General features: G+C 48.0%; 4 protein-coding genes across 4 annotated transcripts in view; 3 read left to right on the forward strand and 1 right to left on the reverse strand.

Moving 5' to 3' along the window:
• The first annotated feature begins 178 nt into the window (after positions 1 to 178).
• Positions 179 to 7,573, forward strand: polk (polymerase (DNA directed) kappa). Its single transcript, XM_062454667.1, has 16 exons — positions 179 to 295; positions 569 to 631; positions 959 to 1,098; positions 1,271 to 1,390; positions 1,644 to 1,796; positions 2,049 to 2,180; positions 2,284 to 2,437; positions 2,779 to 2,967; positions 3,052 to 3,176; positions 3,315 to 3,481; positions 3,604 to 3,636; positions 3,763 to 3,859; positions 4,764 to 4,935; positions 5,056 to 6,141; positions 6,756 to 6,804; positions 6,888 to 7,573. Exons 3-16 carry the CDS (start codon positions 967 to 969, stop codon positions 6,967 to 6,969), a joined length of 2,691 nt encoding a protein of 896 aa, XP_062310651.1. The 5' UTR covers positions 179 to 295; positions 569 to 631; positions 959 to 966; the 3' UTR covers positions 6,970 to 7,573.
• A 60-nt stretch (positions 7,574 to 7,633) lies between these two features.
• Positions 7,634 to 12,190, forward strand: ankdd1b (ankyrin repeat and death domain containing 1B). Its single transcript, XM_062454673.1, has 15 exons — positions 7,634 to 8,061; positions 8,441 to 8,541; positions 8,682 to 8,780; positions 8,904 to 9,002; positions 9,115 to 9,219; positions 9,370 to 9,474; positions 9,557 to 9,655; positions 9,882 to 9,977; positions 10,100 to 10,198; positions 10,307 to 10,405; positions 10,514 to 10,612; positions 10,864 to 10,971; positions 11,353 to 11,557; positions 11,786 to 11,917; positions 12,017 to 12,190. Exons 1-15 carry the CDS (start codon positions 7,959 to 7,961, stop codon positions 12,070 to 12,072), a joined length of 1,605 nt encoding a protein of 534 aa, XP_062310657.1. The 5' UTR covers positions 7,634 to 7,958; the 3' UTR covers positions 12,073 to 12,190.
• Positions 12,191 to 12,493: 303 nt separating this feature from the next.
• poc5 (POC5 centriolar protein homolog (Chlamydomonas)) lies at positions 12,494 to 18,536 on the reverse strand. The gene is made up of 13 exons (XM_062454671.1): positions 18,410 to 18,536; positions 18,010 to 18,093; positions 17,656 to 17,809; positions 16,991 to 17,095; positions 16,712 to 16,899; positions 16,433 to 16,609; positions 16,096 to 16,200; positions 15,329 to 15,508; positions 14,263 to 14,437; positions 13,733 to 13,866; positions 13,370 to 13,471; positions 12,974 to 13,150; positions 12,494 to 12,756 (listed from the first exon to the last, which is right to left on the reverse strand). The coding sequence occupies exons 2-13, from the start codon at positions 18,091 to 18,093 to the stop codon at positions 12,625 to 12,627; spliced, it is 1,713 nt and encodes a 570-aa protein (XP_062310655.1). The 5' UTR covers positions 18,410 to 18,536; the 3' UTR covers positions 12,494 to 12,624.
• A 3,914-nt stretch (positions 18,537 to 22,450) lies between these two features.
• The window catches only part of sv2ca (synaptic vesicle glycoprotein 2Ca), a 16,856-nt gene continuing 15,929 nt past the window's right edge, over positions 22,451 to 23,377 (forward strand). Inside the window, exon 1 of the mRNA XM_062454080.1 lies at positions 22,451 to 22,526. Coding sequence (XP_062310064.1) covers positions 22,451 to 22,526 — 76 coding nt within the window. The remainder of the gene's footprint in view (positions 22,527 to 23,377) is intronic.

Below are 23,377 nucleotides of genomic sequence, written 5' to 3' on the forward strand. Positions count from 1 at the left end.
TGGTTTGCAGCCTCTAGTAACGACGTGCGTCGCATTAGCTAACCTAGCTAGAGCTAACGTCAAAAGTGATACCGACGAGCAGAGTTACGTTAACAACCCCGTGATAACAAAGATGATGCACTTCCGTAAATAAACTGCATATCCTCAGATCATCGGTATGGTTCGAAATTCTTCCAGACGGATACGATGGAAAAGCTCTCCAAGCAAGCCGAATAACTGTACTACATACTAGTACGGTGTAGTGCACTGTGAAGTCTCAGGAGGGGGACGACCCGAACCACTGCCTAATCCGTTGGTGGGTGTCATAGCTAACGGATTTGCAGCAACTGCGCTAAAAACAGCTGATCTGTAAATCACGCCCATCTCGAACTGTGTCGATGTTTTTGTACTTTATTAAAATGTACATGTGCATGTTTAATAACATCTAAATCTTACGCCCATAATCTCATATTATCAACGTAGTTAGCGTTGTAAATGTGTATTGGTGTGGAGGGATGTTTTCTGTATCTGCTCTATACAATACGCTGGAGACTACTTCCTCAAACAATTCCTCCTCTAAACGACTCAGATAAATTGAAAACTGAAGTCGGCGCCAACAAGTAAACTGAACAATTATGTTGTAATACCAAAGGTAAGACAGCGACAACAATGCCATTATTTAATAGTGTTTAGAAAGCTAAGACGTCTAGTAAACCAAATGGTTTATATTAGAGGTCTACACCATTAAACATTATTTGCTTTTAGCCGGGCTTGTTTAGTATTGTGCTAGCTAGAGCTAACTGCGTGAACTTAACCACAGTGACTTTATCAAGTTTGAACACATATTTCCAGACAGTGCTTGGCAATGCAGACTTCCACTAGCTTCAAGCTCTCAACATGTATGTGTACCTGTCTGTGACTTCTGCAGTACAATACATTTATTTTGCTCAATGATTCATAATTCACCTGTGGTCTTTAGTTTCAAGGATGGAGACTGGCAGGACTCCCTCCACCAACGGAGAGGGCTTCCTCTCCAGAATGGCCCTCAATGACAACAAGGCCGGGATGGAGGGCCTTGACAGAGATAAGATCAACAAAATCATCATGGAGTCTTCAAAGGTAACTAGAGAGGGAACATCGATACGTCAATGTATGGTAGGAGGGTATTCAGCCATAGTACATAGGAATCCATATAAAAATACACACTCACATTCACAAGACACAGCAAAGTATATTGAAATAATGGAAGGGTGAATGCGTGCACGTGCTGTTTGTTTCCTGTGATGCACAGGGTTCGAGGTTCTATGAGAATGAAGTGAAGAGAGAGCAGCAGGTGAACCAGCGCGTTGAGAGGATGATGCTGCAGAAAACACAGATCACTGAGCAACAGCTGAGCAAAGCACACACTCAGGTACAGTAGCTTTTAGGTACAGTATACAGCCAAGCACAGCTGCACTTATAAGAATCACATACACACACACACGAAATGTACAAACCCATAGAAGTGCATGTTATATTCTTTTTAGTTTGGCCCAACAGTAACTGAATCCCCTATCCCCTAACAAGCTGATGTGTGGGCTGTTGTTATGACGGTATAGAACTCATACACATTATACAACCCGTGTCACTTCCTATGCCCCTAAACCTCTTCCTGTTTGCTGCAGCTGGAGAAGATGACCGCTGACCTGGAGAAAGGCCGGGAGCTGAGTCGTGTCATCGTGCACGTGGACATGGACGCTTTCTACGCTGCCGTGGAGATGAGGGACTGCCCAGACCTGAAGGACAAGCCCATGGCCGTGGGCTCCACCAGCATGCTGGTGAGGACCCCGTCCGGTGCTCCAGGCACAACACCAAGCCCGGAAGCTTCTTCCATGTACAGCTGTATCGGTATCACAGCACCTTTTAGAGGAAGGTCACCACCGGAATGTGATACACTCTATATCTCAGTCTATATCTCATCAATATTATAGAATTTGTGATAATTGTCTTGTTTAGCTAACCCCTGAGCAACTCAATCCAACCTTTTCTTAGTTTATGTATACCAATTATTTTTGGTGTCTTCTCTTAAGTCTACGTCCAACTACCATGCCAGGAAGTTTGGGGTACGAGCAGCCATGCCTGGTTTCATCGCAAAGAAACTCTGCCCAAACCTGGTCATAGTTCCAACCAACTTTGACAAATACAAAGCAGTGAGCGCTGAGGTAATCCGTCCTCGACTATCTCTACCTCTCTCAGAAACCAAACACGCGCTCTCTCACACACATAACATACACTGGCTGTTAACTCTCTTTCCCCCTCTGGAAGGTCCGAGAGATCTTTGCGGACTACGATCCTCACTTCCAGTCCGTGAGCCTGGATGAGGCGTACCTGGACATCAGTGACCACCTGCAGCGGAGGAGGAGCTGGTCGGAGGCCCTCCGCAGTCACAGCCTCCACACCATCACCCCGCCCGGAGCAGGTGCAGTCAGTAGCTGTCCATTAGTGGCATAAAAAATGCTGCACACCTCCATAGTAGGATAGGATACAATGATTGATATGCAAATGTGAAGAGAAGAGAGTATTGTGCAGGGTTTAACTGTGTACGCTGGTTCCTTCCTCCCGTGTTCTGCATTGCAGACTAGGGGAAGTAAAGAAGATTAGAACTGTCACTACTTTCTCTTTTGTTTCTTCCTCTTTTCACTGCGTTAAGCATGAGGAGGGCCAAGAATAAAGTTAGATAAAAAGAAAGCTTGGCTTCATTTTCTTAACACTTGTCTGACACTCCCTCTCCTCCGCTGTCTGGACTCTCAATCTCTCCAGGTGAGGGGCAGGGTGAGTTCTCAGGGCCGACAGGGGAGGGTCTCTCCCCTGTCCTGTTTGAGGACAGCCCTGGCACCTCCCCCTCCGCCCCTCCAGGCGAGGTGGTGGTGTTTGGGACCTGTGCTGAAGAGGCGGTGAGAGAAATGCGCTTTCGTATCGAACAGAAGACCACACTGACCGCCAGCGCAGGTGAGAGAGAGAGAGAGAGATACTGACTTTATATTGTCTTATTATGTTGTCATCTGTTTTGGAATATATATTTTTGTGTTCCAGGCATTGGGCCTAACATGATGCTGGCCAAGGTGTGCAGTGACAAAAACAAACCCAATGGTCAATACAGACTGCTTCCTAACAGACAAACAGTCATGGACTTTGTCAAGGACCTACCGGTCCGCAAGGTACAGTCCAGTTCATCCCACTGACATCTGCACCACACTCCTCTCTCAATGTGGAGTTTACAGGACATAAGTGACTGGAGGTGGATGTGACCAGCGCTGGATACAAAATGTGTTGTGGCTTTTGTCTTGGTGTTCTAGGTATCTGGCATAGGGAAGGTGACTGAGAAGATGCTAGGAGCCCTGGGCATCATCACCTGTGGCCACCTCAACCAGGAGATGGCGCTGGTGTCCCTGTTGTTCTCGGAGACGTCTTGGCTCCACTTCCTCCAGATCTCCTTGGGGCTTGGCTCCACACACATCGAAAGGTGCCATTACAGCTATAAAACGGCAGACGACAGCCGGCGATATATTGAGACATCCAATTAACGGTGGTATAAAGGACTACCGGTTGTATTTAATTTATTTGGTCTCTCGTTTTTATTCTCAGGGACGGAGAGAGGAAAAGCATGAGCACAGAGAGGTACTGTGGTGTTCCAGCGTCTCAACGTAAATGATTGCGTCTTCGACATGCATCCTCTCAAGGGCTTCTCTCCCCCTCCTCCCCCTCCCCCCCTCCCCCTCCCCCCCCCCCTCCCCATCCTGGCAGGACGTTTGGGGAGATGAACACAGCCGAGGAGCAGCTGTCTCTGTGCCAGAAGCTCTGCCAAGACCTGGCTGAGGACCTGAAGAAAGAGGCACTGCAAGTAAATAAACGACTTTTTTCAACTGTGATAGAGTACAGAAGGATTAACAACGAGCAATATTGGGAGTCAGGAGGCTGAGCGGTTAGGGAATCGGGCTAGTAATCTGAAGGTTGCTAGTTCGATTCCCGGCCGTGCCAAAATGACGTTGTGTCCTTGGGCAAGGCACTGCACCCTACTTGCCTTGGGGGAATGTGCCTGTACTTACTGTAAGTCGCTCTGGATAAGAGCGTCTGCTAAATGACTAAATGTAAATGTCTGTGGCGTATTGGAGTCAAATGCAAATGATTGCCCTTTAGATTTGCATGTCTTTCTGCCACTGTTTTGGTATTCACCATGAACAGCCTTCATGGGGTTATTCCCCAGTTCCTGTTTGGTTTGATTACTCTCTGTTCAGGCTTGGAGAGAGCAGAGCAGGCATTCATAGAGGCTCCTTATGGGTCGTGACACATCAGAAAACACCCACTTACTCTCCCAGAATCGATCTCCCTCCAACCAGAATCTCGGGTGGTTACCTCAGAGGGCAGGTCTCCTTCCAATCGATAGCGAGACGAGAGGTTCTTGGCAGGGTCGGGCCGGGTCCCGATGTGGTTCCTGATACCCCAGAGGAGACGGAGGATCATTAAGGAGACGTTGGGGAGTGGCTATCAGCCCTCTGCCATGTCTCCTTCTGAAGATGATCTCATTACCTGGGGAAGGCTGTGTGGGTTTCACCCTTTACTCACCAAGCACCGCTTGTCACGTTAGTCAGTCAGAGGCCATTTCCGCTTTTCCTGACTGTCCTCTGGTCTTACACACAGTGTCTCACTGTCCCCTGTTGGAGCTCATGTACACACTCATTAATTAATTCATAAATGAATTCATTCATATATTTGTTCACTCACCCCGTGCACCCCTCTGGGCCCAGGGTAAGACGGTGACTCTGAAGCTGAAGAACGTCAACTTTGAGGTGAAGAGCCGAGCGGAGACGCAGCCGTGTGCCTTGGCCACGGCCGAGGAGATCTTTGCCGTCGCCAAGGACCTCCTGAAGACGGAGATCGACAGCGTCAGCCCCCAACCGCTGAGGCTTAGGCTCATGGGTAATCTTCCATTCGGCACTACCCCCGTGTTAATGCCGTGGTTGCAACCCAGTTTTTTACTGCTCATGTTGTATCTGTGGCTGAATCTACTGTGTAGCTCGACTCATTCTCTGTCTGCAGGTGTTCGAATCTCCGCCTTCGTCAGCTCAGACGACAAGAAGCCCCTGCAGAAGAGCATTGTGGGATTCCTCCAGCAGGGCAGAGCCGACCCCAGTGGCCCCTCCCAAGTTCCTGCCCGAAAAGGGAAAGAAGAGCCCATCTTCAAGTCCCCAGTCCAGTCCCAGACGTCCGGCTGCCCTCCCCTGGCGGAGCACACCCCGGGCCAGAGGGAGGCCACCTGGAGGGCCAGTCGGAGGGGGGTGGAGGAGGGCAGGCCTGAGGGCCAGTCCTTCTTTCAGAGAGCCCATGCCCAACGGCTCCGTCTGCAGGCTGAGAGGGGCGACACACAAGGGGACGGGGACTCCCCCACCGACGCGACAGGCACAAACCCCCAAACAGCAGACCCATCCTCTAAGAGCCAGACCTCCACAGAGCCAGGTCCGGACGCATCGACAGCCTCCGCCTCGGGCCTCTCCTTCGAGGCCCAGGCCTCCACGTCAGCCTGGGGCTCCAGTGAGCCCGAGGCCCAGACGGACAGCCTGACCTGCCCCATCTGCTTCAGGGAGGTGAGGACCACAGACCTGGCTGTCTTTAACAGGCACATAGACCAGTGTCTCAGCGGTGTCTCCGCAGAGCCTAACCACCACCAGCCGGACTCAGAGCCACACTCAAACATGGAGCGAGGCAGAATACTTGGGGAGGAAGAGGCAGCTGAAAGAGAGATGAGAACAACAGAAGAGGATATGGACTCTTCCAGAAGGCCTGACTCGGCAATCCCCAGACTGACAGAGACCTTGACATTGGCGATGACAGCCCGAATCTCCCAGACAGACCGCCTGGACTCAAACTCTCCGAGAGACAGATGCGTTCTTCCAGACTCTTCTCCGAGTGTTCCTCGCGCTCCGGAATCGATGACTTCAGAATCACGTGACGTCAGAGGCCCTGCCCTGACCTGCCCGGTATGTCAGGTGACCCAGCACACTGATGACCTCACCATATTCAACCGCCATGTTGACCTCTGCCTGAACCAGGGAATGCTGCATGAGCTTGGGGGACGGGCGTCTGTGGGGCAGCCTCCTTTCTCCGTCACCCACAGCAAGGTCAAAGGTCAGTGTTTGAGAGATTAACCGGGAAATCAAAAATCCCTGCAAGCACTCATTTAGATTTGGTAGAGGTCATAAGATTATTCATATTCCTATTATTGATTATTAGTGTTAATATGGGTCAGACATGCAGTATAAATAAATCGTCCTGCAGACTTCGCAATCATTTCAAAATACATTAGCATACAGAGCTTAAAGCAGGTGGGAACGCATATTGAGTTATTTGGCCCCTAGAGCAAAGCTGTATACGAGGGAAACGATAGCAGAGGTAGGGTGAGAGGCCTAGTGGCAGTGACGGGCATTGTGGGGGGTTGGGTGGAGGATGTATTGATTCCCACTTCAATGTAGACATCTCATTTCACCCCTGTGGGGGCCTCCTCGGACCCTGCTCTCCGCAAACGCTAAACCCCTCTTCTTACCCAGTCTCCAATGGAAAAGCTGTCTTCACCAGTCTCCTCTCGACACGTTCGCCTGGGAAATTGCAGTCTTTGTATCCTGGGGGTGGTTGCGGACACACATCTCTGTCTGTTCCCCAGGAGTTGTCACTCTTTTTGTGCGAGGCAGGAGACCAGCGATGGAGTTTTCCTTGCTAAATGTCTGTTTGTATCCGTCCTCCAGAGAGTGAACCCCCCCTGCAGAGGACCACACACAGAGGCAAGAGCAAACGGTGAGACTGGTCTGCGTGTCACCGTGTGTGTGCATGTGGGTTATGATCATATATACCCTAATGAAATGTTTGTTCGCCTCCAGGCGCGGATCATCCCTTCAACCACACGCTAAGAAGGCGAAAGCCCCGGGCCCTCAGAACACGATCGACAGGTTCTTCAGGTGACACCGCGAGGGAGAAGGTCTGGTTCTCCTGGAACGCTTGGGAGAAGCAGACGTCCGTGGAGATGAGGGGGACCAGGAGGGCTGGCTGAGTATCCTCAATATCCTCACGGTCCCAAGCACCCTACCTAGCTGCCGTTGCTGATGAGCTCACGTTTTTATTTGATAGTGTGCCCCTTGCTCAGGAAATAATGACAATTTTGGGTGTTATTGAGAGAATCTGAAGCCAAATTTACCTCGCATTGATATAACTGAATGTATAGTATTTAATATTTAATAATGAGTGTTGGGTATTCATTTCTGTGAATACGGCACAATGAAGACTTTGCCACAGTGTCTGAGGCAACATATTTCGACCATCATAAGAGCCGTGTTGAATATAAAAGTCACTGCAGCACTTTACTGAGCCTGTCTATTGACTGGACTGTGGCTAGAATCAACCAATAATCCTAGAAAGCGTAGGAGGTCCAGCTTACATTAGCAGTAGCATCAGCAGTATTCAGAACAACCGTCATCTTCCATCTTATTTATGCTTGTATGTGTGTGTGTGATTCTATTGTGGTTATACTATGCAAAAAAACAAATAAATCAATTTGACTTTGACTTGATTCAAATGTAAAAAAATATTGATGTTGTGATCCATGACAAAGGGAGTCAGCAACGAAGTCTCTCATCTTAACGGGACCATATCTAAGAACGGTACACAAAACAGGAAAAACGACGCCTAAAAAACACATGACCCATGCACGACACTGTCACCAAAGGATTGCTTGAAGGGTGTGAACCTTTAAAGTCAACAAGGGTCAGCCCTTCAGACATGTAAGTGCTCTGATGTCAGGCTGAGCGTTGATGCAGCGCTGCATAAGGACAGGTGAAGTGCTTCACTTCATTCTTCAGTAGACCTGCGGAATCTGCCGTTAGGTTGGGAATTTTACTAGCAACGTAACCCCAGAGTTCTTCAGGACAGGTTGAGAGACCCAGAAGACGGTCCACATGGAGAAATGGGCGAGATCTGATGCCGTCCAGGCCTTCAGAGGCTACCTACAGCAGAAGGAGCCAATCAAGTCAGGCTCCAGCTCTGACCATAAGGATATGTGTGAGTGCTAGATTTTTAGATTTTGTTCACGTTTGTGCATGAAGGGTATGCTGGAAAAAGCTTAGGAGACCCTTTTAAACAGAAGAATCTGAATCCGCTTTATTCGCCAAGTAAGTGTACACAAACAAGGAATTTACTATGGCGGGAAGGAGCATCCAAGACACTTATTTTTACAACAAGTTCTAAATAACTAAACAATACTGTACAATGTAAAATATAGAATATAGATTAAAAATCATTAAGGCCTCAATTTGCCTAATGTTTATTCCCAGTGTTTGTTAGGTTTGCAGTTGCGGACACAGAATAAACAAACCATTTTGCTTTGTCTACTGAGTTAATGTTTAGTAAGTGAGTCATACCTGATGTGACTCCTTTGTAGTCCTGGATCATGAGAAGAACTTTCTAGAAGCAGCCAAGAGAGACGATGTGGAGACTTTAAAGGCCTTGGGAAAGGTAGTAAACATCAATACCCAGAATGTGGTGAGTGTCTCCTAGTGACCCAGATCCTAGTGACCCAGATCGTTGGTCTAGTTGGTCTACCTTGTTCTAGTGAATGATTTTTTACAGGTCATTGTATTATATGTGACATTCGAAAAATGTGAAACTGCTGAATATCCCAGGATGGTCGCGCAGCCCTGCACTACGCAGTGGCGGGTCAACACCAGACAGCTGTCAGGTATCTCCTCCAAAGAAGACCCAACATTGACCTGAAGGACAAGGTCTGTAGACCAACACCTACAACATAGTGTAGCTTGTTCAGACGATCTCTGTCTATATCTGACACATCCCCTCACTCACCACATTCTCTTCCCCACCCCACACACACACACACACACACTCAGTACGGCTTGACAGTCATCCACCTGGCAACCTGGTTCGGATCTCTGGATATCCTGAAGCTGCTCGTCGCGGGAGGTGCAGAACAGAAGGTTCTGAATCAGGCAAGGCGTCCTCATAGACATGCATGTCTGTGTCCTTCTTATTGGATTGTCTTTCTGCTGTCTTGGGGTGGAGATTTTCATCCATTTGGGCCTTTTGGATGTTTCTCATTAGGAGGGATGGAACATCATGCACTGCGCAGCCATCAACAACCACACCGACATTGTCGAGTACATTGTCAAAGACCTGCAGATGAAGGAGCTGGACAGAAGAGACCAGGTGACCTCCCCGTCCACCTGTACACATCCCTCACCTCACCTGACCCCCGCAGCCCTCAGTTCACCACGCAGGTCACGATGACACGTTCAGTAGAGTCACTGTTTCTTTGCTTTTGTGTCACCCCACCCTCCCACGCCCCATCCCTGCCAGGCTGGACAGAGGGCGTTTGCCCTGGCCGCCGAACACGGCTGCGATGAAATGCTCACATTGCTGATGGATGAGGAGTACAACATGGCCACCATGAGGCCAAACAAGGTGAGAGAGAGAGACACAGAGAGAGACAGAGAGAGAGAATGAAAGAGATTATAATGTGTTTGTCCTCCCTCCCTCCGGCCAGAACGGCGACACACCTCTCCACCTGGCTGCCAAGAACGGTCACCTGAGCACCGTCCAGCTCCTGCTGCAGAGCTTCGAGACCCGGAACCAAACCAATAAGGTGGAGACTCCCTCGAACCGTGGGATCTTATTGGTCGAATGTGACAGCAACCCGAATGACTATTCCCTGCTTGGCAGCTTATCTGCATATCTGACCTTTGGCTAATGCTTCCGTATCGCACTGTAATCTTAAGAAGAATCTGATGGTGTAACCCACAGCAGGTATCAGATTCGATTGGATCAGGCTGACTTTGTCCTGATCTGTCCCGTCCCTCCTCTTCCTGCAGGCTGGGGAGACAGCTCTGTCCCTGGCCGCAGACAACGGCCATGAGGACTGTGTTCTGGCCCTACTGGAGGCAGACTGTGACCCCAACATCACCACGGTACAGTACACGCACAAACCACATTCCAAGCACAAGCCAAGTTAGTCTAAATTTGAGTTTAAAAAAAACAAAGATTTTCTATCTGAATTCGACCTAAGTAAAATATAATTCTTCTCTCTCAGGCAACATGCAGTGCGCTACATCAGATTTCAGAGAGGGGAGACGAGTCAATGATCCGAGTCTTCCTACAGAACTCCAACCTAATGGACGTTCAAGACCAGGTGAGATCTGAGCATCATAGTAGACAAACATAGTAGTCCTTAAATCAGCGTCAGCTGATTCATTGAGTGAAAGGGTGTGTGTGTGTGTGTGTGTGTGTGTGTTGCCAGTACCTCCAGAGCCCTCTCCACCTGGCCGTGAAGAACTCTCACACCACGGTCATCTACGCTCTCCTGAGGGCCGGCGCCAACGTCAACCTCACTGACCAGGTACTGAAGCTAAACACCAGCACTACCTCCCTTTACTCTTACCTCTCGGTTGTTCTTGACCAGGAAGATGACCCCCCACGTCGTCTGTTTTCCTGCCTTTCTCACCAGAGGTCCCAGACCGCTCTACACCTGGCAGCAGAACTGGGCCGGGCTGATATCGTGGAGATGCTTCTGAAGGCCGGGATGGACCTGGCCGTTCAGGACAGGGTGAGAGGACCAGCTTTCCATCCCTGTCCATTGAACCCTCTGGCTTCTCTCACAAACGGCGGCGGGCGTGAGAGGAGACTTGATAACGGCAGACGTTTTGGTGTTGATGCACTCACGCCGTACGCGTTCATCCTAGCTGTGTGTGTGGGCAGTCGTGAGGACACTTCTGACTGATTACTGGATGTCTTTTTCTCTCTCTTTCTCTCTCTCTCTCTGTGTGTCTCTCTCTCTGTCTCTCTCTCTGTGAGCAGCAGGGTAAGACAGCCCTGGGAGTTGCGGCTCGAGCCGACGAGGTCCTCATTGTGGACATGATCATCAAAGCGGAGAGATACTTCTCGTGGAGGACAGCCATTAGCCTCGTAGGTCCTCTTAACAGGTCTCTCCAGTCCTGTGTTTGCATGCCCTTTTAATCCAGTTACTGGGACTCGAAAATCAATCATTACATTCACCACCGCAGATTCATTTCCAATGTCACAGCAGAACACGAATCCACCATAATCCCATTAACTACATCTGAGGGAGAGGGGGGGAAAAAAATGAGTTATGGACCTAAAAATGTTGACAGCCAATTTCGGTGTCAATTTGTTCAGCCGCATACGACGGGCAGAACAAGCAGCCGCGGTGTTTGATGATCACCGGCTCGCGTGGGCCGTCCGCTCGACGTTTCTCAGCCCCCCCCCCGGCCTCCGGGGCCTGTGGCCTTTCTCGGCGAGGTGACGTGATTTGATTACCCCTTTCAGACCCACTCCGAGCTTAACGACGAGAGCCTTCACAGCCAGTCCCCCCTGACGTTTCTATTGGACCACCGCGCCGAGACCAAGCACATCCGCGCCACCGCCTGGCGCCTGGCGTACAGGTTCCTCAAGCCAAGGGGCTGGAAGAAGCTGGCGGTCTACTGGGGCTTCACCAAGCAGCAGGTGGAGGCCATTGATCATCAGTGGACAGGTGAGGGATGGGTTTGTCCGGTGATAGAACATTTGACTGCAGATCTAGAGGTTGCTTTTGGACAAAAGCACCTGCTAAATGAATATATCATCCCCTCTTCTGGATTGGCGCATCTCCTATCATACAGGTCTCCTTAAACATGACTCGGAGAACCATCCAGTATATTGATGCCCAGCCACTGTTTTGTAGTAGTCAATAGCGTGTGTTCTGGTGTGTGTTTGGGTGTAGGTGAGCAGAGCTACCAGGAGCATGGGAACAGACTGCTGCTGATCTGGCTCCATGGTGTGGAGATGGCAGCGAAGAACCCAGACAAGGAGCTTTACCAGAGCCTCATATCCACAGGCTACAAAACCACAGCAGGTGTGCCACCATGTCTCCTCAATGTGAACCTGCCTCTCCCATCTAGCGTTGGGATGATAGATGGATATATGAATTGGTTCTTTTCTTCCTGTCTTACAGATAAGATGAGAATGGAGACAGAGAGCAGGTGGATGAGTCACTGTGTTCCGTCCTGATACTGATTGTCTCCCCGTCTGGACCGGACGTGCTGGTGATGATGCCGCCTGTGTCCATGCTGTTGGTAGTGGGTTCACTCATGTGCCATTCGGCATTCATTCAAGATTTATTAGTTTGGGTCATTCAAGTCACATTGCGACTATACAGATTTGCATATTCTCCAGAATTGAACAGGAGATCATTTCTCAATGTAAAACAACAATAATTTAATATTATAAGACTGACATTGCATAATTTAAAATTGTAAATATATAAAACAGAATGTAAAATCATTTCCGTCGTTCAATTTCAGAGGTAAAACTGCTTTCCTTCAGACGGCTCCAAAGAGCAGTATAAAACACAATTTTTTCAATGCCCTGAAAAACAATCCTTCTGAATGTAGCTCCCAAATTGGTTCATATCAACCTGAGGTACAGTAATAGTGTGTGTGTGTGTGTGAAAACTGTACGTAAATGTCATACAGCAATAGAGTGACTTCTTGGAATAGTATTCCAGCAGGTGGTGTGATATGTTGTCTGTGATGTGGGTGTGTGTGGTGTGTGTGTGTGTGTTCACTCCACTACTTTGATGGAGTGCACATGGCAGGTTGAGTGTGTTCTGGAAGAGCTCTTGGAGCCAGAGGGAACCTGCCCCTGATGGGAGGAGCGGGGGAACTTGGCTGCTGTGGCCTGACCCACAGTGAGCTGGAGGAAAGGGGGAGAGAGAGAGAGCAGAGACAAACACTTATTCAAGGATACCTAGCCAGTCTCGCATATAAAATAGAGTGTTAATTTCCAGAACATAAAATGCTTGTATCAAGGCCTTTACAAAGCATTCAGATTAGTTTTCCTATGAGTGATATGGTATCTCAAGTCTTGACCATCCAGACGCACAGTAAGGGAATCCTAGGTGGCCTTGTACCTGAGTGACAGGGTGATGGCGCTCCACGATGACGGAGCTCATGGGCGGAGCCACGCCCATGACCTGGAGGTTGCTGGGGAGGCGCATGGACTTGGCGAGGTCAGAGCGCGCCGTGATGCGAGCGCTCACTGTCCTGGAGGCTTTCTGCTGGCCGGAGGTGACCACCCGCGTACCGACCTGAAACACAACATGACCAGCAGTGGTCAAGCATGTTATGGAACAGAGACCTAACAATATACATTATTTTTAACACGCTCACCCAAACAATTCGATGATCTTTTGTGTCACGCGAGCTTTAATTTCACCTATAATGTCTAGTGAGGGGTCAAATGTAATAAGTTGGGAAGGAGGAGTGTTTTGTGGATGAGCTACGTTTGCTTGGTGGAGAGGACCAACCTGTTTGTGGGAGCAGGCACTGCCCCCTGGTGGTAGGGAGCTGTGGATTACATGAGTGGAGGGCAAGGCCTCGGCCCTGGACACTGGTGCACTGGAGCCCAACTGAGGGAGAGAGAGAGATCAGAAAGAGACATATCAAACAAAAGAGATTTAAGAAATCAAAGAATTGTATGTACCACAAATACTAGGCACTATGTACTGGTCACATAGTTTCAGAGCTTCCTTTTACGTGATATATGAAGTCGGGTATAATGAAAGAAAAAATCGAAACTGCAGCAAATGAGCGGCCATGTCAGTGGAATCAGAGGATATTTGTAGAAATAAATGCATGTTTGTGTGTGTGTGTGTGTGTGTCAGCCTCACAGTCTCCTCTGCTTCACTGTGGGACGCAGGCGCCGGGGGGTCGAAGTTGATTGGGCTAAAGTGCGTGGAGGCGGAACGAGGCTGGAGGTGGCCCAATGATCCGGAGCCAGGATCATCCCCTGGGAAAGGAGCATCTGCAGGACAGCCAATAGAATGAGTGTCTGTGAGGATGGGGAGGAACACCTCCGGGGCTAGGGCTGTCTCGCTGAGTCATGACTGGGCAGGTAACAGGATCATCAGATAAGCTCAGTTTAATCACATCTCACCATGCTCATCTTCTACAATTGGCTGTGGTCCCTTCAATTACAGGACGACAGCAAAAATAATAACTTTTGACATTTCGGCATCCAAATGAGCAAATGAGAATTTGATTAAATTGCACGGGATCGGAAACTTGCTCAACTCAATTACCACAGGTATAACAAATTACGAATAACAATAAATAGATGCACACAGGTGATATTTGCTCACGATTCAAATGACGCAACAGAGGTGCGCGTGCACCAGCCTGGTGTGGTCCTGGTACTGACCGTGCAGGCCGAGCTCCAGGCCGCGTCCCTCCCCAGAGTGGAACATACTGAGGGCCTCCACGTTGAGGGCGCACACGCCCCGCATGAAGGCCTTCTTCATGGAGTCCTCGTAGAGCCCCCTCTCCAGGCGCAGCCTCTGAATCTCAGCCTGGGCCTTCTCCAACGCCTCCACGTGCTTGGGAGGGGGGGTGGGGGGGATTGGTGAATAGTGAGAGGGAGGGAAGGCAGAGAGAAAGAGGGGGAGACGGGAAGAAAAATATCCATAAAAAATAAATAAAAAATAAATCATTATCCAGGTCACCTGTGTTTGAAAACTCGTGCAGTGTTAGCGGCGAGAGAATGCGTGATTGCTGATGAATCCGGCGAGGATCTTGACATGTTCTAAACTGTTCCTAGCCGGTCCATCCCCTCTGGTCTGGCCGTCGTTCTCCATGTGCAATAACCCTCCATCTTCCTCTCCCTCTCTCCACCCTGGCTTCTGTCCAAGCGTGTCTGGTTTAGTCAATAACACTCCCCATTCTTCATTCTGAAGACCGTCTTTATTTACCCCTCCCTCCCCATCTCTCTCTCTCTCCTTCTCCCTCCCTCCCTCCCTTCTCTCTCTACATGTCAGTCCCACTAGCCAGCTAGCATCGCCTTACACCCAACACTGGGATTTTACTGCAGTCTCCATCAATCAAGCTCACTCACTGCGACTGCTTTAGTGCAGCAATTATTCATCAAGATTATCAACCTCTCTGCACAGGCTGATTTACAGAAACACGCTCACATGGCACATTTGGCTTAAACAGAAGCTGTCAGGTGTGCGGCTCCACTCCACACACATGGGGCCTATTCTGGGAGCCGTTCAGCGATATACGCTGTATCATTTTAGCTTTTCTTTATGGCGCATTAGAACAGGGTAACTGTTTTAAAATGACGGTACATACGGTGACAACAATAACTGCATATTTCAGGTCTAGTAAAGCTGAAATCAATATTCTTTTAAATAATAATTTGTATTATATTAATAAAAGTATTAAGGTCGAATCAGTGGGCCAAGCACGCTCTCCCACTCCCTCCTCACCTCGGCCATCTTGGCCTCGTAGTCGGTGGACATGCGCAGGCAGACCTCCTCCGCCCTGGCGCGACATGCCCGCTCCACACGCTCCTTCCACTTGGCCTGGATGAGGGAGTGCCAGCCTGCCCACACCTTCCTCTTCAGCTGCAGGTGGTAGTGCTGCTCCGCCAGCCGGCCACGCTGGACCTGGCCACGCCAGGGGGCAAACGCACGGGGTCGTTAACTTGGCTCTTATAGAAAAGATTCTACTGATAAAATACCTTGAACAAGCCTTGAATCGCTATTTCTTCTTGTCTCTTTATCCATTTCTGTTCACCCGTCTTTCAGGGGCATGAATACCGTCGCACTAACGTGATTGTCTGGATTTAACATTCTTAACACTTCCGTCACAGGAAAATCCGGGATGTATGAGTGTTCGATGTGCGGTGACATTGTAACGCATGGATTGGCAAGTCATGCAGAGATACGGGATTTGCATAAGCCATTAAACGGCATTGACAGTAATCTAGTGGTGTCAAGGCACAGCTCCCTAGATACATTTCGATGAAGCCATCTCTCAGACGGAACATGCGGGTTAAAACCGACTGACTCCTCAGACGAAAACACAGGCGATCGAAAACTGGAACGTAAGACATTAAGACGATAGCGTGTGCTGTGCGTGTACACCCCCACGATGCTTCCCACGTCAATCACAATTCAACAGACATGGCTCAGGCCCCCAGTGCAGTCTAAAACACCCACCACACCCTCCCCTCCGTGCCCAGGCCCCTCACCTCATCCCTGGCCTCGCTGTGCTGAAGTCTCCAGTGGGTGAAGGTTCTCATCAGCTCCAGCCTCTCCCTCTGTCTGTCCACCGCCTGGCTCAGGTTCACTATCACCTACAGCAGTTACACTGCATCATACACTTATCACACTAACGATGCTACTGGGAGAACTCTCAAACAGGGAGCTAAATGCCCATATCAGTAATGATCTAAATACAATTTAATAAAACATTTAATGTAGCCCATTTCTATTTAGCCCAAGTGCTGTGGACTGGACTGACTAAGTAGCCACTCCAGTATGTACTAACAAAAGCATCAAAGACAGTGTGTGTGTGTACACACACACCTCATCCTTCCTCTGGTTGGAGGTCTCGTACGTTTGCAGCAGTTCCCTCATGCTGTCCATCTCGGCGTTGAGGCCGGCCACCTGGGCGGCGTGCGTGTCCCTCTCCTTCCTCAGCTCCAGCTTGTGCCGCTCCACAAAGGCCACCTTCCATTTCCTCAGCTCCGTGAGCACGTTAGCCTGAGGGACACACACAGACAGGACTACAGCTCACGACCCCCCCCCCCTCCGCAGACATCGTCTACGTCGGCGACAGAGGTATGACGGATGGGCGCTCCTGACCTTTAGGTTGTCTCCCCACGTGTCTAGAATGTTCTCCATCTTGCCCATGTTCTCCTCGGAGATAAACAGGTCCGTCACCACGGTGACCAGGGGAGCTGGGCTGCTGTGCCGGGACCTCTCAGACGGCGTCTGCTGTCGGTCGGAGAGCGCGTCCGACGCCGCCGATGACCTGCCGGCCATCTCCTCTCCTGGAAGGTAAACAACGTCTCCGAGTAATGCACCGATCCATATAGAAGTGGTGCGATGATAAGTGTGGCCCCATGTTTGATGGGCACTGACCTTGTGAGGCTGGCGGGTGAGTGCAGGGGTCCGTTATAAGAGGGGAGGCCCTCGCTGATCTCACTTCCCTGCTATGTCGCCCATCCTCCACCTCAGATGCTGAACCTGGCAGTGGGGAGAGTAGGTGTTTGAGAGAGAGACAGAACAAGCCATTGGCACGACAGTGAGGGAGAGGATGCGAAAGTAAGATGATTCTGGCTCCTTGTCCAGGAATGCATTTTTGTCAATATCTTAATTAAATCCTGCACAGGGCAAAGACAATCTGTACTAGCAGTTTGGGAAGGATGCCAGCAGTTCATTACCAGCCAGAAACCTCTGGTTGCTTTTTATATCCCTGCACTCTGCCGTTCAATGACTGTTGAAGCTCTGAAGCACAATTGTAGGGCAAAAACATCTTTGTAGAGAGGACTTAAAAAAGGAACGGAGAAAAATATAATAATAATACACCGATATCACATATCTGCAATGGTCATAAACATTCGCAGGCTGCCCAGCATCTTTTCACATTTCTGAACAGAAGCTAAATCGTTATGACAGTTGATCATTTGAATGGCGCTGTGGACAGCCCCAAGCTGTGTGTGTCGGAACAGCTTAGTGCAACAAGCGCGTGCCAGTGGGTCTGTGTGCGTGGGGTGTTTGTGCGAGAAAGACCCAGGCCACGGTACCTGCAGAGCGATAAGATCTAGCATCATCGTTGGCACGGGAACTCGGTCTGCCCGCAGACAGATGAGAAGCACAGAGGAGCTGTAGTTGGGATGTGGCATGGGGCTCAAATTTGGGAGTGACCACAGCATACCTCAGGAGCTCCTCATACTCGTCCTGTTAACCGGACGTAGACAAGAGACATGGGCATGTTTAATTTCTCATGTGAATACATGCGACAGTATTGAGTTAATATGAGGTTTGTAAGTTAAATGCCATAGAGACGCTGCTACATCGCTCAATAAGGTAGACCTGGGATACAGTTAGCTCCTGTTGCTACAGTTCAGTAGACTTCTACGATTCTTTTCTGTGTTTACCTGCAGTTCAGAAGAGACCGAACTGCCCCGATCCGAGTCCCTTGGTAGGACTGGACTGCTGGGCTCCCCTTCGTCTGAGGACATCTGAGAGAGAAAGAAACATAAAGACAAATGTTCGGTGCACAAGCGAATGCCAGTAGCCAACGTAGTCAGCAGCTAAGCACTCAGGTAGATAATAATAAGCCTTCCAAAACGCTGAACAAGCTATTGTTGATAAGTAGGAACGTATCTGGTAGTGTACAGTATACTGTTTAGCGGCTAGATACTTAGCTCTAGCTACTACAGTACTGTACTTAACGAGTTGCCAGCCTTACACTTCTGGCTAAATAGCTAGATTGCTATAAAGAACTTTGGTACTGTGAGCTAGCCTATTGGATATTTATATTTTCAAATATATTACCGTGGAGTTTTAGATTAGAGTATCTGCCAGCACGTTCCGTGTTTTGTGTTTGCAACTTTAGCTGTCTTGACAGTTTCAAATGGCTTGCCTTGCGTTTCAAACTGAACGACTCCGGAATAAGGAACCATCTGATTGGCTTACCCCTTCTAATCGTCCCGCCAAATCGGGTTTGATTGGGCAGCGTATGTTTCCGTGGTAACACTGTTAGTAAGCGGAACAACGCTAAGTGAGATGAGTTGATTTCTGATTCAGCGGGCTATGCTAGTCATTTCTGGCTAAAGAAGCTTTAATAGTATTCAAACGAGGACCCTACCACTTTAAAACTAAGTATTCTATCCCCCCAAATATTGTTAATTTCATACTGATGTTGATGTGGTGGTTTCTCTTTCAAAGTATATAGCTAGCCTTAACAAAATGTAGTCAATGAGTCAAAAATGAGTCAAAATCTGTGATCATGTACCTCAGTCACAACCAGCCTAGCGAACTACTGTGTAGCCTAGCTAGCTTGCGTTAGCTAAGCCTGTTCCAATGTTCTTCATTTCATTCAAGTGAGCTATAGCTATGTGAGACACAATTCCCATCTGATTTGTCACTTGTGTAAAGCGAGTAAACCTATTCATTTTAGCAATACCATTTTAAATCAGTCAGATGTTGAATTAGTGTCTTTAGGCTACTTCATCTGTTTTTAATGAGGCTATGAGTAAAAATGCATTGAAGCAAACTACCCACATGTTTAATTAATAAGCAGTCTTACCCTTCTGAAGTAAGTGTAAGTTCTTGGGGAATACCACCATCCTGAGAACCTGCCTGTTGCCATGTCTGTGGTTTTGGGCCAGGAAGGTAGCTACCAACCCGTTGGTTCATCACACATACAAGGAAAGACAGCTAATTCCTTGCAAGGCCGGGCACTTAATAGCATTAAGCTCCAGATATGTGACCGAGGCCATTCCGGGCTGGAACAGACTCCAGACAGTGGAGCCATATGGTCCCTCTCGGCCATGGCAGCACTGCCTGGGTTCCATTTGGACTGGGGCGTCCTCACGACCTGGCTGGGTACTGAGGATACTGCACTGTCAGCCATTGTCGGCTAAAATCACAGTCACGAGATGTGTGGGCAGTGTTTGAGTTAGAGAGTTGTGCAGAAACACCCTGTGTCGTGCCATATGTGTCAGTGACTGCAATGATTTCCGTCAAGATAAAAAAAAAAGAAGCATCTGGACATTCTTAATCAACGGGGAATGGGAGTGTCGAAATAGAAGTTGGCATCTGGACCTCCAGTATTGTGCTTTGCCTAAGACATTGACAAGGACACAATAATAAAAAATAAAAAAAAGCAAACACTGATATCAGACACTACAGAGTTGTATCTGTCATAGTCACAAATTTGCATTTAGACAGTATATAGCACTTTTCAATAAATAAATGCAGTCCTATAGAACAGACTGTGGCTTGCTAGGACTCAATAAATAATATTTCAACACTGCAAATCGTGACATTTCCATGTCGGACTGGTAGCAGCTGACTTTGATCATGGATGCACAGAGAGGATAATCCCTGTTGCTCTGAACCCTGTGGATCAGTTCCTCCTAAGTAGAAGTCAATAGCTTTACACAGATTACCTATTTCCATTTTACAGCATATGCACATGTTTAGAAAGCTTAGGGGTTTATATCGCCACATTATCTTTTAGATTTTTCGCATCGAAGTATGTAGAAGCAGATTTCCTGCTCTTTGTTAAATTAAGACAGGTCGTAGAACAAGCTATTCACTGGCTCCTCTAAAAGATCTCTGTCTCTTATTCCTGTTGTGGGAAAATATTCCAAACTACAGTTGATGAGGGTTGGATTAATTCCTCCACTAGGCTTACTTTTGTTGAATCCACCTTCCTTTGAGTGCAGAAAAGCACCTGCAAAGTGGAAAAGGGATTCTGCTCACATCCTTTTCTTGCCTCTAAGAGGTTCAATCTGTTCCAGGACAATAATCACAGTCCATTGACTTTCATCCCCTGGTATTTTAGCTAGGCGAGTTAGACTATTCAAGACCTTAAAATGGTAGACAGGACAGAAATTACAAAATAATGCTCTGGTGCATGATGGAAATCTAGAATAGAAACTAATGTTTTAGCAGTGCAGCCAGGTGTTTGCTTCGTTTACTTGATACCGTGTGATGAATAAAACCAGTGGTTACTGTATGTTATTCCACTCCTTTTCTACAAGTATATGTATTCTATACAGTTTTGGCTCAGTTACAGTCATGTTATACCTAACAGACAAAATAACAAACTTTCTTCAAACTTTTCACCGTCTACAATCGATTTCCAATTAGATCTGTCTGCAGACAGCCATAACTCCTGACAAAAAGAACAATGTGCTGCCATCAATCATAATGATATCAACCCATTTTCCTCTCATACGCTAGCGGTGACCTCTCACTGGAGAAAACTGTTCTAACAGTCTGCCAAACGCTTCCCTTAGCCACCTGCTGGTTTCAGATTAGTTTTCATTCCATGTTGATGATACTGGACATCCCCCTTGGGCTCCACCAATCCATCACTGCGCCACAGCAATGTGTCCTTTTTGCTTGCAGGGTGCTTCTTTAACCAGACAACCGGTGCGGAGGAATAGTAAACAATGAGTGAGTCTGTGTGAGAATATGGCTAGAGAGAGGATGAGCGGTACTGTCAGTGATGAAGCAACAATCCACAACCCATAACTGAGAGGAAAAGCCGTGTGAAAATGGGTTTTACTCCCTCTCCACTTGGCAAAAAGCAATTATCATCAATGTCCCTATCTCTGTGTGATCATCCGGACGTAGCTGAGATACTAAATGACTGCAGCCAAATGCTGCACCAGTCCGCCGACACTTATTGACCCCTACTTGACGGCCACTGTTATCAAAGATAATATATGTGTGCATTTGAATGTGGAATGATGGAATGTTACGAATCTATTGCGTCTGCATGTGACTGCTCATGAGGGTAATGTGCGTCCTAGAGCGTGTGGGTGAGGGGCTTTCTGCCCTGCCCCGTACATTAAGCTAAGTGCTCCTTGGCTCTCCGGCAGTCGTAAATGGAATCTTATGGCCCGAGGAGGTTTTGTCGTCCAGCTCTGAATGAAGAGCAGAGAGTGTCCCCGCCCTCAGGTCATCGCTCAGCGAATCGTCCGATTCCGGGGACAAAGAGAGAAGCCTCTCTTTTGTACTTGTGTCTGTGTGTTGGCAAATCTGCACTTGTGAATGCATCTGTGTGCACGGTATTTTCCCTTCTGTGGCTGGTCTTTTTTTGCAGCAGTATCAAACGCGCTTTATGTCAGTGTCCCTGCTCCTATGTGTTGACATAGCAACACACCAGTGCACATAAGAAGGCCAATGAAAGTGTCCTAATCACATTCATGCCATAACGACACCCTCTGAACTCAAGTTACGGAAGTTATCGGAGTCCCTGACTACTACTATCCCTGACGGCATTGTGATACATTCAACGACAAGACAGAGCCTGATTTATTTATATGGTACACCATACGTAATGGCGTCTATGGGCTCTTTTGGGGGGGGGGGGGGCCTTGCATCTGGCTTCTGCTGCTTATCCCTGGGTAGTTCTGGGTGAGGGTTGGCAGTCTTTATTCATGCGTAGACTGTGAAGAAGAGTGAGCCAGTGGTTGCATCAGGTCCTATCCTCTCTCTTTGTGACCGTCTTTAAACCCGTGGGCTCGAGGAGCGGTAGGGATTGACATAACAAGCATAGACTGTGAGATGGTGAGGGAGCTATCTGAAGAGCCTACTTATCTCGGGGAGTGTTGTATTATGTAACTATTGTAGCGTCATTGCATAATCTTTCTGTGATACTCTGTAACGGGTAGAAATAAAATATACATGCTAAGCTGAGGTTTAGACTCCCTGAAACGGATAGAAGCTAACAGGCAAGGTTGACCCGTGTCTTTGTATACAGACACAATTTCTTGAGCAGTAAGTAATCAACTATTAATATGAGGGGTTTTGTACTGTGGGATCTCTGTGTTCTAAATGGCTTCACTCAGTGTAGATATGGGGGTGATGTATGGCATCCTGTGCATGGATTATTCCACTGTGCAGTGGGACGACTTCACCGCCCTGGAGAAAAGTCTGCCCTGCAATCTTGCTTTTTAAATTAAAGGCTGGCAGCTACCATTTACCAGGGTTAGACCACCTGACTAAACTAAGCACACTTTAGAGGGGTGGAATACATCTTAATATCTATCTATCACCAAAAATCAACAGCAAATTTAAATTATTTTGATTAGCCTTCCTAGTTCACCCTTGGAAGATGCCGAAGATAATTTGATTAAGTTAAAAAAGAAAGAAATGTCATCTATAAAGAATAGTTTTATTTTATTACAATTTTCTTTATCAGTTTCTCATGTGTTTGCTGATTACTATAGTACTAGTGCATTAATTAAAAGTACAACTGCACACACACACAATGGAATGCGTTTAATTTCCGGGATGCTCCAGTTCCGATTTCAGAACCGTGGACAGCGACAGTAGGCTATTTTGCAGTTTACGCACACACGCTAAGTAGTTTGAGTACAAAAAGATAGATCAAGGTCTACATAAATGCAGATGTTTCATGAGGAATTTAAGCTCCGGATCATGCAATACATATAATAATTGAAAGCTATAGGGGATCCTCATCTGCAACAATATGTCGTGATGTTTCACGTCATTCACCCTTCTTTAAGTAGATTGTTCCATTAGACAGAATTGCCTGCATCACTCAATGAAATACAATTATTGATTGCACTCTCACTACCCCCCCCCTTCTCTCTCTCTCTCTCTCTCTCTCCGTCCCTCTCTCTTCCTGTCCCTCTCTCTCTCTCTCTCCCACCTCTTTTCCTCAAGCGCTGCAGAGAAGACACCGCATCAAAAAAAGCACACCGGTAGTCTACCTCAGTTCATTTTCTACTGTGGGATATCAGCAAATCTATCCTCTTT

The sequence above is a fragment of the Osmerus eperlanus genome, chromosome 28 (assembly GCF_963692335.1).
Source record: "Osmerus eperlanus chromosome 28, fOsmEpe2.1, whole genome shotgun sequence".
NCBI classification, from domain to species: Eukaryota; Metazoa; Chordata; class Actinopteri; order Osmeriformes; family Osmeridae; genus Osmerus; species Osmerus eperlanus.